The 15,455-nt window shown below is 42.1% G+C and overlaps 1 protein-coding gene across 13 annotated transcripts in view; it reads left to right on the top strand.

Annotated features, from left to right (window-relative positions):
- The window catches only part of DLG2 (discs large MAGUK scaffold protein 2), a 1,449,547-nt gene that overhangs the window by 1,362,014 nt on the left and 72,078 nt on the right, over positions 1–15,455 (top strand). For all 13 annotated transcript variants that reach the window (XM_043528333.1, XM_043528345.1, XM_043528361.1 and 10 more), the window contains one exon: positions 12,998–13,174. In XM_043528333.1, the coding sequence (XP_043384268.1) occupies positions 12,998–13,174 (177 nt within the window). The remainder of the gene's footprint in view (positions 1–12,997; positions 13,175–15,455) is intronic.

Below are 15,455 nucleotides of genomic sequence, written 5' to 3'. Positions count from 1 at the left end.
AGATAATGAGAAGAGGCTGATAAAACACAAATGGGTCTTTGAAAGATAACAAATACAGGTTGATTTCTTAATATTTGTATAGAAAGTCCATGTATCTTAATAGTGATCAAATAAAAAGTAACTTGCACACACATTGCGGATTGCTCCAAAATATATAGAGAAGAAAGACAGTTCAGCTCCTGTTGCAATTTTTTCAACTCATGTTGCAATTTCAGTGCAAATTACACTACATATTTAAAGTATCCTTGATTTGACATCCAGTCACTCATCAGTTCCATTCTGGAAATGGATAATCGCAAGTTGTTCTGTGCCAATAAGCTTCTCTGTCAACCTCAAATCAAGCACAGTTAAAATTGCAGAGTTTCACCTCATTTTCACGTCAAAACCAGGGTGAACTGCAAATTTCACATGATTTTGATGCAAAACAACATACCGACTCAGTTAACTTGGAAAGAGGCCCAGTTTCGTTGAAATGAAACCTTGGAACAAGGCTGGTCTAAGTTTGCAGTTTGTTATAAAACTGGTTTGGGGGTTTGTTGTGAAATTTTCACACAACTCTAGGGGAAACGTATCTCTTAAGGATAGCTATTCAGATGGTTACACTATTCATTATGTTAGAATTTGATAGGAAACACAATCCATCCCATATACAGAAAGTCTGTCAAGTAAGATAAAACTTGTGTGAGGCCTAGAAACTTAGTTGCTGAGTTTGGAGCTAACTGAAAAACAGGATGGAAGCTGTCTCACTGAGCTACTGGAAAGGCTAGCTTAAAAACCCTTATGAAACAAATTAATCTTGTAAGGAAAAGCCTCAGAATAGTCAAAAACTACTGCAGAAGCACCCTGGACTTTGTAAAAATGCCAAATCTAAACATAAACTGAAACCTTGTCACCCAAAGCACATGCTGCCTCCCATGTGAAGAGCCAAGCCTCATCCTCTGTGCCTGAAAACTTCTAGGAAAAACATTTGCCAAACCAGAGGATTTGAAAGCTGCTATGACATGGATGCCAAATTTGACCAACTGTATTCCTGAGTCGTCAACCTTGAGTGGGAAGAGTGCAAAGACTCAAGCCCTACACTCTGATACCAACTTCAAGCTCCTGGAAATCAAGACTGAGACCCTCATTCCCACCACAGCCCCTTTAAACCCCATAAAAGGGCTGGTATAGCATAAAGGGGCACTTAAAAGTTCTGCATCCAGCCAGGGGATAATTCCCCCAGGGCAGGCACGATTAGGGTGACCAGACAGGAAATGTGAAAAATCGGGATGGGGTGGGGGGTAATAGGAGCCTATATAAGAAAAAGACCCAAAAATCGGGACTGTCCCTATAAAATCAGGACATCTGGTCACCCTAGGCACGGTGAAAGTTGAGCAGAAACCTGCTTCCTAAGGTTCCCCTTGTAAACACTGCTGTAGGGGTCATGCCTAGGGTGGATCTGGGTGCAGGGCCAGAGCACACATAGCTGAGGAGATTCTGAGTATGTCTACACTGCAGTCAGGGTGTGGTTGCAGCATGTGTAGCTATACCCGAGCTAGCTTTAATCTAGCTAGCTCAGGTATCGAAAGCAGAGTGAAGCTGACTGGGATCTGGGTAATTACTCAAGCAGCTATCCAGTGCTGAAGTCCTTGCTGCCACCGCTTCACTGCTGTTGTCAGGGTTCCCTCCCCACTCTGAACTCTAGGGTACAGATGTGGGGACCCGCATGAAAGAACCCCTAAGCTTATTTCTACCAGCTTAGGCTAACTTCCCCCAGGCACAAATTCTTTGCCCTTGGAGGGTACACTGCCACCACCAAGTGATTTAACAAAGAATCAGGGAAAGGACCACTTGGAGTTCCTGTTCCCTCAAAATATCCCCGCAAGCCCTTACACCCCCTTTTCCTGGGGAGGCTTGAGAATAATATCCTAATCAGTTGGTTACAAAGTGATCACAGACCCAAACCCCTGCGTCTTAGGACAATAGAGAAATCAGTCAGTTTCTTAAAAGAAGGATTTTGTTTTAAAAAAAGGTAAAAATCACCTCTGTAAAATCAGGATGGAAAATAACTTTACAGGGTAACAAAAGATTCAGAAACACAGCAGAACTTCCTTTAGGCTTAGTTTCAAAGTTACAAAAACCAGGAATAAACCTCCCTCCAGCAAAGGAAAAATTCACAAGCAGAACAAAAGATAATCTAACACACCTTGCCTGGCTTTTACTTACAATTTGTGTAATATGAGAAGACTTTTAAAATGGTTTATAGGAGAAGGAGTTTTCTGACCTGATGCTTCTCTGCTTCCCAAGAGAACACACAAAACAAAACCTCCCCCCCCCCAACCCCCGCAAGATTTGAAAGTATCTTCTTTCCCCATTGGTCCTTTTGGTCAAGTGCCAACTGGGTTATTTGAGCTTGTTAACCCCTTACAGGTAAGGAGTAATTCTAGGCTACCCTTAGCTGTATGGTTATAACAGCTGTCAATAGCTAAGCTAGCTAGATTACAGCTGGCTTGGGTACGTCTACATGTGCTGCAATCACACACCCTGGTTGCAGTGTAGACATACCCTTGGGCAAGCCTCCAGGGCTGTCTGTGTTGCAGCAGGGGATGTTTTAGCTCCCAGAACAGCCCAGGTCATGAAGCTTAAAATTGTCTTAGCCCTTGCTCTCCCTGGCCTGTGAGTTCTGTACTAGGCCTCTTAGAGAGACAGCCTAGAATGTCACCCCAAATTTTCAAGCCTCACCCACTGACTGCAGCCTGTGTGCTACATAAAAAAAAAGAAAGAAAGAAAGAAAGAAAGAAAAATAGGGAACTACTGAAGAGCAAACAACCTAATCATCATTCTCCCGGCTGCTGACACCAGAAGTTTCATGACCATTCCAGTCACTTGAGACTCTTACAACCATTTTTCAGAAGTGTCCATTAACATCACAGGCCTCCATTTTTGAGTGACCCCGTTGAGACTTCTATTTCCAACCCCCTCTGAGCCGTCCCAAAAAACCTAGCCCTGTCTCCCCCTCCCCCCCCCCCCCAAAATAAACAACCTATCCCATTCAGAGTTTTGAGACTGTAAAGAGAGAAGGGCCAGAGATGCCATGATGTCTGCTAACGGTTTTGCTATTGATATTATCTGGAAGCTGCTCAGAGACTATGGTGATGGGCAGCAGTATAAAATCTTCAGATACACAGCGACACCTTGTGCCTGATTTTCAGACATACTGAGGAACCACAGCTCCCACTGAAGTAAAAATGGAAGCACAGAACATTAGGGAACACTTCTGAAAATGTTGTGTTAAAGCTTTGCAGTGTAGAAGATTCTGTTGTATGGAGCAAACCTACAGAGTGCCCACTATGACTCAAATAAATTTAGCTCCATCACGAGTGCTAAAACAATTCTTTTCAGAATGGCTGATGTTCAGGATCATGACAGCATATTGTAGGCCCGGTCTGCAAAATGAAAGGAATATTCCCCAAGGACAGACGGAAGACACAGCTTTTGTGATGTAAGCCCCAGAAAGAAAGTAATTCCTTTTTGTTAGAAGAAAAGGAGTACTTGTGGCACCTTAGAGACTAACCAATTTATTTGAGCATAAGCTTTCGTGAGCTACAGCTCACTTCATTGGAGCTGTAGCTCACGAAAGCTTAGGCTCAAATAAATTGGTTAGTCTCTAAGGTGCCACAAGTACTCCTTTTCTTTTTGCGAATACAGACTAACACGGCTGTTACTCTGAAACCTGTCCTTTTTGTTAGGTAAGCCTTTCTGGAAACTGGAAATGATGCTGCTGTCTTCAGTCCTGTTTTTCATTGAAGTCAGTGGCAAAACTCTTTGCCAAAATCCCAATAAGAGGTCAATGATACGGAATATATTTTCTGGTATGGACTGCCTGTGGAAAAAATGCTGAACAAGCTAAACAAAAACACTGCAGCAAACAAGAGAGCCTCAGATGTTAAAATGTAATAGGACCCAGCTTTGGACGTTAGACATTTTTGTAATGGTGGCTTAATTCATGTGCTGTATTAAAACCTTTTGGATTGTAACTTTAAACACTTAGTCCCAAAGATGTAAAAATGCAGATTATTATGAAGTTCATAACTTCAGTTGTGGAGTATGGAAGGTGACAGCCCAGCTTTTGGGGACATAGTTTATTTAGTCTCTGTTGTTGTGATATTACATATGAAATCCTCCTTATTAATCTATGGGAAATTGCAGGTTCCATTTACTGGTTTAGACCCGATTCTGCAAGTTGATCCCTTCAGTGGGGTACCGTGCAGTCACAGAATTCTGCCCACTCCGAGCCTTAATTGTAAATGAATTTACAGTATCCTAAAGCAGCTCAAATAAAATTGGTTTTCCCCTCTTGATGGGAAACCTTATTCTTTCAGCAAAGGCCTGATCCAAAGCCCTTTGAAGTGAATAGGAAGACTTTCAGTTACTTCTCTGGGCTTTGGATAAGCCTGGATGTGCCTGAGCCAAAAAAAAATTTCCTCACAAGTAAAATTTTCCCAAAGTTCTGGCCTTTTCAGATCTGGACTGTTGGTTTGGGTCCCCTTCTAACTATAATGGGAACTAGTGCAAACAAGACCCCGCCACACACACACACAATACAGAAGAGGGATGAAAAGGAAAAAGAATAACAGTTTTTGTAAAACATGAGAAACAAATCCTGCAATGTAGTTGTTATTAAGTACCTGGAATTATAAAAAATGTGAATTGTCCCCTATTAGTGTGATATTAAACCAAGGACCTTGATAATACATAAAAATGATAGAACACATATGTTTGTGTTTCCATCGGTGAAACTGATATTTGCTTATTTGGGGTCTGAATTTTGGCACGAAGAGTGGCATATATCTAGAGCCGCTCCATTGGTGTCATTGGGGTTATTCTGATGTAGAGAGAGAAGCAGCAGACTTTTGGACTTTTGGGGGCCTTATTTAATTAATATCTACCCCCTCACCCTTATGAAAAGCACACCTCTCAGAGGAAGAGCCTTCTGTAAGAGCTCTCACAGAGTTTAGTGTCATCCTGACAATCTGCACTAATGATAACAGTAGAGAAGTGAATGTTTGAGCAAAGATAAATCTCAAATATTAATGGGGAAAGGCTAAAGAAGAAACCCATTTAGCAATGTTTGTTTTTGTAAAAGTGTTTCACTTTTGTAGAGTTGCTCCTCAAAAGTGTTCAGCTGGGACCAACTTTCCATTATATCAGACATAGTATAAACCCACTCGAAACCAGATCACCCATATGCAGCTGCCACCTGTGGCTGGGTAATTATTAGGGTTTAGTTGGGGGAACGGAGGTGGAGATTCTCAGTTCTGGAAGAAACGCAGCTCAAAACACACAAAAGAACTGCCACTGCCCCGATCTGCTCTTCCAGTGAGACCTCTCTCTGTCCCTGAGGCTGAGAACCAGCAGAGGCCAAGGGTAGGGTGTCACTAGAGCAGCTCTGTGCAAGGAGGTGGGATAGGCAGTTCCGGCAATGTAGGCAGGCAGGTCTGATGCTTACCACCTTTTCTCTCTCCTTCAGTACTCAGAGAGGTGTGTCAGGGGCCTTCTTTGTGGAAAGGGAGAGGACAGGAGAAGGGCGGAAGGTGGGGCTTGTGGGGAGGGAGATATTTGGGATTCATAGTGTAGAACAGTGGCAGCCCGGGCTTGGAGTCCTGAAGGATTAGCTTCACAGGCACAACAAAATTGCTGTGACAGAATACAGCTATAGGAGGGAAGAGGTTACAGGAAACACCAGGTCAAAGGTTATATTGACATGGGGTCATACGTTCAGCTGTTTTTGTTAGAATGGTACAGAGGTTTAAGATATCCAAGGAAAATGTCTTGGATCTCCTCCTCCTCCGTCCTCTCCTCTTCCTCGAATGTGAAGTGAAGGCATAACCCTGAATCACTGCTAGCTCAGGGGTCATTCCTATGATGTGCTGAGCAACCCACCGCTCCCACTAATTTCAGTAGCAACTCAGAGCACTGAACACTTGCAGGGATTGGAACTGTAATCTGTTCCATTGCAACCGGTCCGGATGCCATAAACACATGATTATGCTGTTTAACTTCTGTGTAAACCAGGAGAAGCTGGGCTGACAAGAGGGAAAAATAAATTCTGACGTCAATATCTGAAAGTTTAATGTGGCGTAGCGATCCCACTCTGCTGTAAGCATTTTGCTATAGGTGTATTTAGTCACAGTTCTATTGTGCTTTTTGTGACAGCTGTAACATTACATAATCGTAGTTTTCGTTGGTTTTCGTCTCACGATATTCAAATTGATCCTGCAAGGAGGGGGCAGCATATCTAATAGAGTGCAGAAAAGAAAGCTAGGAAGCCTGTCTCTAATTCTGGCTCTGAAATTGAATCACTATGTATCTTTGGACAGATTATATAACCTCTCCATGCTTTGGACTCCCCATCTGTGAAAGGGGAGAACACTTATCTTCCTTTCAAGGATACTATGTGTCTGCGAATTTGCTCTAGCAGACATTTTACAACTGCTGGCCAGATCCTCAGCTGGTGTGAATGGGCATAGATCCATTGTCTATAGTAGACCTACACTCATTTACACCAGCAGAGAATCTGGCCTGTTAAGTCTTATTGTTATTTTATAGTTAAATTGGTGGCAAAGAGGATTGGATTGGAAAGTTATCTGTATGTGGGCTCTCAGCCACACCAAAAGAAAAATGAAACTTTGGAGACTCAAAGAAAGCAGTCACTCATCATTTCAAGCTTGTCACAGTTAGCCTACTGGCCCTGACCACTGGCATAGTTAAAGAATTTGCCTTTTCCCTATGGAATATTGGTTTGGATCTTGCCTAGGAGGTTTAAGACAAATAAGTTCTAATTGCCTCCATTTATATTTTTGTTATGGATTTACATCCATCCACCTTTCAGAACAACTGCCAACAAGAGAATTAGGTCACTGTGGTTAGGACACTAGCCTGGGACTCTGGATACCTGGGTTCAGTTTCTTGCTCTGCCACAGGCTGAAACACTTGGGCAAGGTATATAGTGTCTCTGTGCCTTAGTTCCTTATCTGTAAAATGGGGATAATAACACTTCCCTACCTCACAGGCTAAATACATTACAGATTGTGAGCTGCTACAATACTACAATGAAGAGGGCCCTATAAGTACATATCTAAGTAGTTGAAATAGATATTGTTGTCTTGCCTTAAATCTAATTTCTTCTCCTGGGTCATGTATTTATCTGCACCATTAAAAACTGGAGTTTGCTACACAGTGCTATATACGGTTTGGAAATATCTCATGTACCATGGAATATTCTACTTCAGGTATGTGATGGGGTAGAGAGGCCCCACGCCAGCACAGAAGGGGTTAAGGAGAGCCTGTGGCCCCAGCTAGCCCTTCCCTGATGTGCCTGCAGCAAATGCCAAGCCTGGAGGGGGAATAAAGGAAAGAGTCTGGCTCAGTTCAGGGCCGACTGGCCAGGAAGGAGGACAGAACTCTGCCTCTTTGCCTGAAGGGAGCTTTGCCTGAAGAACTGCCGAGGGACGAGCCTGCTAGCTAGAGCAGCCATTGGGTTGAAGCAGTTAGACTCTAAGGAACAAGCAACGAACAAGAGACTGTTTGGGAACTAAGCCTGAAGAAAAGGACAGGGACGCACCATGGGAAGATTGGTGGACAGCCTAGTATTGAGTTGGGCTTGCTTTTTGTTTGGTTCTAAGCTCCTCCAAACCCCCAAGGATGGTATAGGACTGAAGGGACAACTAGCTGGTGGGCTGGAGCCCGCCTCAGTGGAGATGGGAGAGAGAGAGACTTCTTCCCTGGGAAGACCCATGGTTGCATCAGGCTACAGGAAGGTCCACAAGGATGCACTGCTCCAGCCAGCCCCCTACAAATTTGATGACGAAAGCAGATACAACCGAGTCCCTGTGTAGGGAGTCAATCAAACCTTACAAAAATAAATACATATATAAATAAAGGGGGAGACGCTAAAGAAGGGGGAAGGACATTTTCCTCATAGCTGGATGGATATGGATCAGGTGTTAAAAATGGATGGCCAAGCAGAATGCTCAATAGCAGCAACAGCAGCTGTTCCAACAAATGGCCAGCCAGTAGCAGCAGTTGATCTGTGATCTAAAGGCCCAACAGCAGCCACAACAGCAGTAGGTGGTACCACAGGAGGTCACCACCTGCTACAGCGGGACCGGCCAGCTTTGATCCAGCAGCGGCCCCCGTTCTCATCAGGCTTACAAAAATGGGGTCAGCACAGCAACCCTTGATGCTCTGGAGTCTCTTAAGAGACATTACGGCAACATTTCCAGGAGGAGTGGTATCTGCGGGGAGTGGGCCCCTGGTTGCCAAAAAGCTACAAGGTTTGTGTTGGAAATGGCTCAGACCTGAGCTGAAGACAGGAACCCAGGGGGCAAAGATGATTTCATTGGAACAGTTCACCCATATACTACCCCCTGGGGGAAAGGACTGGCCCCATAATGACTATGCCGCCACATATCTGGATGGCATCATAATCTGTAGTTGAACCTGGGAAGACCACCTACATCTAACTGCCACACTCCAGTCCCTCAGGGCAGCCAGGCTGAAGGCAAATCCTACTACATATTAATACACAGGGAGCCTTCGTGTGTCAGACCGGGAGAGACATGCTCTGCTGTGGAGGGTTCTGGTGTCTTCAGTCTTCGGAGCCCAATTCTGTTCTGAATAACCGTCTCTCACTGAAGGAAGGGAAGAATCCCCATGTCTCAGTGTGAACTTTGTGGGGGAATGGGCCTCTCCTAGGTTCTGTTCCCCATTTCCTCTTCTCAATACGCAATCTGACATCAAGGCTATATCTACACTGCGCACCTTACAATGGCGCATCTGTGTCACTGCAGCCGCGCTGTTCTAAGGTGTGCCGTGTCGCCGCTCTTTATAAAACCACCTCCAACGAGGGGCAGTAGCTTTGTCGCCTGGAGCACAGCGCCCGCTGACGTAAGCGCTGTCCACGCTGGTGCTTTTCATCGTCAAAATGTTTGTCATTCAGGGCATGTTTTTTCATACCACTGAGCGACAAAAGTTTTAACAATGAAAGTGCCAGTGTCGACTTAGCCTAAGATCCAGTTACGATCAGCCTTCCCTCAGAATCTTCCTCACAGCACAGCCTGGGGGCACATGCCTCCACCCGCCCATCTAGGTTTCATTACTGTGTTCCTTAGTCTGAAGAAGCTTGCAAAATGGTGATCATTGTATAGTAGACTGTCTGGAGAACACTGCAGCATGCTCTCTGCTGGAAGCCTCGCTCCTTGCAGTATGCAAGGGGTAACTCTGTGACTGCTCTGAGTGAAACTGAGTCACTTGGACTTTTCTTAACACAGATAAAGGCCATCCCCAGTGAAAAAATGTAGCTCATTCTCATGCCCTTCCCTCCTTTGCTGAACTAAAGCAATCCTTAGGGGTTTTAGGAAGCTAAAATATATACATGTTTTTGTGCGACTCTGGTGACACTCAGGTAATGCTGCTGTTTTTGTTTTGTTTTATATACTCTCTCTGCTTTAATCAGATTCTGAGTACTCTGAGTTGGTGCTGTTCATCAGGTAGAGATTTATAAATGAACAGTTTGTGAGTCTTTCAACTCACTAGCTGTAGGCAGGGCTTGCAATTGTTCAGAGGCATATTAAAATTAAAGGAAAAGGTGGAGAAGATTGCAGTTGTTTGTTACAACAAAACTTTTCTAACGTTACAGTGCCATCTATGAACTACATTGTGATCCTAGAATAATGCTGGATGTAAAAATGAAGGAGACCAAAAGTAACTGGACATGGTTTCCTTTTATTAGCTGGGTAATAAAAATGGCAATGTTCTGTGGCCACAGTGATGTTTTACATTCTCAGGTCACAAAGTACATCACAAGGTTCTACTGATGTCATACGTGACAGGAGGGCTCCCTAAAAATCCTGCTGCAAGAGCCTTCTCCTCTGCAGACCCCGTCATTTGGAAGGGTCTTCCTACATCTTGCAATATTTTCTTTGTTTGCTTTTCTTTGCAAATCATATCTAAAAACATCTCTTACCCTCAGCTTTTAACTATATCCCTCTCTGTTTTTTTTTTTTTTAAGATTCTGTATCTCTTTGGGATACATTTGTATGAAAGATGCTATGTCAAATACAGTATATTATTTTTGTTTATTAATTGAATTTATGCATGCTGTATAGAGTACTCGAAAGGGTTGTGCATTGTATAGACATAAAATAAGGGAAGTCCCTGCCCCAAAGAGCTTACCATCTAGGTGCAGGTAATATACTTCGTTTGGAAGCTGTTTGGAGCAGGAACTGTGTTTGTATTTGTACAGCACCTAGCACAAAGTGGTTCTGGGCCATGACTTGGGCTCCTCACATTATACAAATAAATAAATAATGACAAACAACAACAACATTTTAGACCTCAATCTCACAAATCCTTAAGCATGTGTGTAACTTTATAAACATGAATAATCCTACTGAGGTCACCATTAGTTCCATCTGTTCACATGAGGTAATTGCACATATTTAATAGTTTGCTGAATCAAGACCATCCTTTGCTTTTTAGCTATCCCAGACTATCTGTTGAAAGTCTTCAGTGTAACCAGAGCCTTGATCAGAACTCCAATATGACTCTTCCTCTGGGATGTGTAGGGAAAAGGGATTCAAATCAGCACTTGCATTATTTTCCTTCGGGAATCAACATTTGCAATGCACAGTAGCCAAGAATTGTTTCAGTCGATAAAATGTGCCCTTGATAATTCTCTTGTTTCAGATCTCTAATCTCACTTTAATTAGTGTTGTGCACAACAGCGCCAATCAGTGTAAGTCAGCAGCAAACATTACCATCTGCATTCATCATTAGCATCAACCAGCATGGTAATCTGCAGTTTTAGACTAATGCATGAGCTCATGGGACTCTAGTGTCTGTTCAGAAACAAAAACCTCTTTTCCTTCCACCGTTTAGGTTTTGAAACCTATCATTCCTTTTGCCTCAGAACTTTCAAAAGATGAAGCATTTCCATGACTTCCATTGTAATTTGTTTCACTTCTGGAGTAAGAGTGTCTTGCTCATTCTCTGCTTCACAAAAATGATGTCATGTGTTTGGAGATAATTAATTGTGGATGGATTCAGAATCTACTGTATGTAACCAATACTCGGCATTGTTGCCAGCTCTGTGGATAGGGCTATAAGGCTGTTATGGCCTTTCATATCAAGGTACATTATTATTTAATGGACTTGCTCAGAAAATGCTTTTGTTTAATACATGTGAGCCCTCATGGCACTTAGTAAAAGTCAGAGTTTCACTTCCTGATAATTCATCTTTTAAAGCCAATTATAAACAAGTTCTTGGTTTAAAACTGGTCAGTGAGGGCACTGCCATTTCTCCAGATGTGATTTTCCATTAATTTCTCAAGGAAAGCAAGACTTCACTCATTTCTTAGCTATCAGAGTATGCCGTTTGGATTGATGTAGCTCTTGATTGTAGGCTTATACTGCAGAGCAGCAGATGATCCACTACTGGCAAGGGCCCTTTAAAGATCGTATATTTAATTAATTTGTTACATTCCAATTGCTGACTAACTTTTTAAAGGGTTTCTGTATCTTCACTGGGCATTGCTTCTGCAGTAAAAGAATGTGAGTGTTATCCATGCTCAAAGTGAATTGAAACAGGAAGACGCAAGTGAAATCAGTCCCACAGATCGCATAAAGTTCAGTGAAATAATGCCAGATCTTTTATTGTCTTTACCCGTCTAAGATGAGCGACTAGAGTGGCTGCACTGGATAAAACTGAACCCTCCCACTTTTCTAAAGATGCACGATGCACATCTACAGTCTCCTTAAGAGAAGATACTATTTTAATGTATTTTTCCTCCTTACATAATTTCGTCCAGAACGAGTGCTTGCAGCTATGACATGACTGTGGTTGTATAGATACAACCTAAAGCAACACAGTAACAACTGTGGCAACTCATTTTAAAAACATTATTTTCATTAAAGGAAGTAGCCTAGAGTGTTTTAAAACTACCCATAATGCTTCTATAACCATTCTATGCAATTGCACTACAATGGGCAACAACTGATTGTATTAAATCCTTCATATGGAAATGTTTACTAATAAAGATTTTCAAACCTTTTCCCCAAGCAAAAGGGGATACAAATTAGTACATACCTCTTGGGACCACACTAAGCTAGGAATTCTGTATATAGGAGTTATAATCAGATTTTTTTTCCACAGAAGAAGAAATGTTCATTCCAGTTTATTGGTTTCTTCAAACTGTATTTTATTAGGAGAAACCTTTCCTATTTGTTTTCCATGGGAAAAAACTGAGGACAAGACCTTACAACTGGATTCATAGAGACAGACCTCTGCACTTACATGGAGCCCCAGATACAAACACCCTACCCTCATAAATCCCGTTGCAAGATCTGGCCCTAAGGGTACATAATCTGGCTTCACTTGTAACTAATAGGAAAACTCTCATTGACTTCAGTGGAACTAGAATTTGACCCTAAAAATTTGGCATTCTCTTCTTTCTGGTTAGTTGTCATACTGTCCGTGTTACGTCTTTCACTTGTGCTCAGAGACGATGGTATGTTTTGTAGGAAGATAAGAAGGGGACACCATTACAATCATTTAGGGATCTGGGGTAACTATGGGGGATTGGTCCTGCTTTGAGCAGGGGGTTAGACTAGATGATCTCCTGAGTTCCCTTCCAACCCTGATATTCTATGATATTCTATGATATTCAATCGTACATTATCACAGACATGAGTCTAAACGTTACAAAGCGAGAGATTTTTGTAAACAAATGCATGGTACTACGTATATTTTATCCGCTATGCTCTGAAACTCTCCAATTAATGCATAAACATTATGAAATAAAATAGGAAATAAAGTAGTTTAAATTACGAAGAGGTAATTCTTATGATCCCTATTGAGAGAATAAGAGGGGTTTAAACTACAAGAAGTTGTTCGGTAGTAAATGCTGTCAAGACTGGTCTAATTGCCTTTTTTCATACCCTTATTTTCCTTCCCCAGAGCTATGTTTGACTACGACAAAAGCAAGGACAGTGGCCTTCCAAGTCAAGGACTCAGTTTCCAATTCGGAGACATCCTCCATGTTATAAATGCCTCTGATGACGAGTGGTGGCAGGCCAGGAGGGTCACTCAGGAAGGAGACAGCGAGGAGATGGGAGTTATACCCAGCAAAAGGAGGTATGTGTAATTGCTGCTTTTCTACTTTGTTAGGCACAAATGTGCAAAAGTTTGAGTTTTATTCCAAAACCAACGTGCACTAATCTAAAAAAATATAGGAGTGGGTGCAAAGAGGAGCCATAAAAATTATTCAAGCACTGGGGAAAGTGTCTTAAAGAACTCAATCTGTTCATTTTATCAAAAAGAAGATAAAGAGGTGACTTGATTATGTTGTATACATACCTTTTGGGGAGACCATACCAGGCAGTAAAAAATCTCTAGCAGAGAAAGGCATAATCAGAACCAGGGGCTGGAAGTTAAAGCCTGACAAATTGAAATTAGCTAAATTTCTAAAATAATTCTGAATATATCTTTGTTTAGCTGTGGTGGACTCATAGGGAAATGTACCATCTGAATGTTACTGATATTTTTTACTGCCTATGCTGTCTAATGGGTTGCCTTAGTGACGTAGTTGTTGGTTTCATCAAATATCAAAACTGCCACTGTACCTTTGTTGATAATTTCAGTAGAGAGGTCAAAAACTGAGGTGGCATGAAGGAGAATGAATTGTATCAAACCAAACCAAATTTCTCCTTTGGAATATTACTTCTAAGCCAGTTATAAACCTTCTATCTACAGTGATTTAAATTCTGGAGTTAATAAAAATGGTTGCACAAATTTGTTACAATGAGATAAATTGGATTGTGGGTGGCCTGCGGAGCACCTAGTATTGTTCCACGGAGAACTGGCTGATCACAGGATACTAACCCTGCTCATTGGTTTTGCCATGTTAAACAATGGAGACTTAAAAATGCCCTCAGATATCACATTGACACGGGCCTTGTTAGGTATCTCGGTACTGAAAAAATGTAGTAGACACTCTCCTAATGTTAATCTTCCATGTAAGATGTTGCTATAATTACCTTAGGGGTTTTTATGGGATTATGAATGCCTGAGTGCTGGTCCATGCAATCATGAATGGAAGCAGAAGGAATTCATAAGACAGTGTCTCTCTCAAGACGTGGTCCATATTATAAAAAGGTATGAACCCTTGAACTTTATGATATACAAAATAAGGGAGTGGGGAAACAACAAAACAACTGATTAAATGGTGAAGTTAGATTTGTGTCTTGTTGGTTCCACATGTGTGGATGTGTGTGTGATCTTTTTCTGTAGGTGGGAGAGGATGCATGGGCCTAAGATTTATTGACCTACTTGCAGAAGGTGTTTTCAGGAGGGACAAATATGTGAAGGCATGTTGGACCCACTCAGGGACCGGGCTGCAAGGCACATGGGGCAGCATGAAGGAAGATACGGAGACAGAAGTGGGAGAAAGATGTGGTTTGTTCTACAACTTAGGCAGAGTGGAGAGGGATGCAAAATGAGACGAGAGCAGAGAGTAAGCAGGAAATAGGTTGTATTGTCTTGAAACATGGTGCTTGAATTTGTAATGATGCAGGTACAGTTACAGTGGTCTCTACCCCTCATGCCACTGCATCAGCAGTGAATTGGAGAAGCCTGGGGTGGGGGGAAATGGAGTCTGCCTGCTCCAATGGTTCCAAATTGACATCACATTTTTCTCTCCAATAATTGTTACTGAAAGAGCCCACCAAATTCTGGAGCATAAATAAATGGAACAAAAAGCTGGATAATGTCATCTAAGTGCTATTCAGCTTATTCTGGCAAGGCCTTTCTTCGTAACGGTAGGGCTAGGCCCCTTTCCCCATAACAGTGAAGTTTTTCTCCAGAAAATCCTTCCCTGAAATGTGAGCAGCCCATGTTAATGCCATACCATTCAAGGTTAATTCAGGGTTTCTAGTATAAATACTGTTGTTCATAAATCTAACACTGACTAGATCCTCCCAGGAGCAGGGGTATATTTTCCCCCCTTTAAAAAGTCCTTTCCCTGGTCCCACTTTTAAAAACGTATTGAAGTAATGAATTGGTTTGCTTTTTTTTGCAGTTATTTAGATCAGCAAGGATCCAATTGTAGAAGATAGATTTTTTTTCAAGTTGTGTCTTAAAAATTAATGCAAGTTCATACTATGGACACAGTAGTTTCTTTGTAGAGTCATTGAGCCTGACTGTCATTGTCCTGCATCTTATGTAGTCACTTACACCACAGCAAAGTGTAAAATGCAACCGAAATCAGAATGGTGTTATACTTACTGCACAGGTGTACATAACTGCACAAGGTGGTGTGCAGAAGAGAATCAGCCAATTATACCTAGCATATAAATTCAAATTTAGAGTAAAATCTCTTCTGAAAAGTGTTTACTGAGCAGATGAGACCTGATCCAAA

Source organism: Chelonia mydas, chromosome 1 (genome assembly GCF_015237465.2).
Source record: "Chelonia mydas isolate rCheMyd1 chromosome 1, rCheMyd1.pri.v2, whole genome shotgun sequence".
Classification (NCBI taxonomy): domain Eukaryota; kingdom Metazoa; phylum Chordata; order Testudines; family Cheloniidae; genus Chelonia; species Chelonia mydas.
This window is presented reverse-complemented; position numbering and strand designations above follow the sequence as displayed.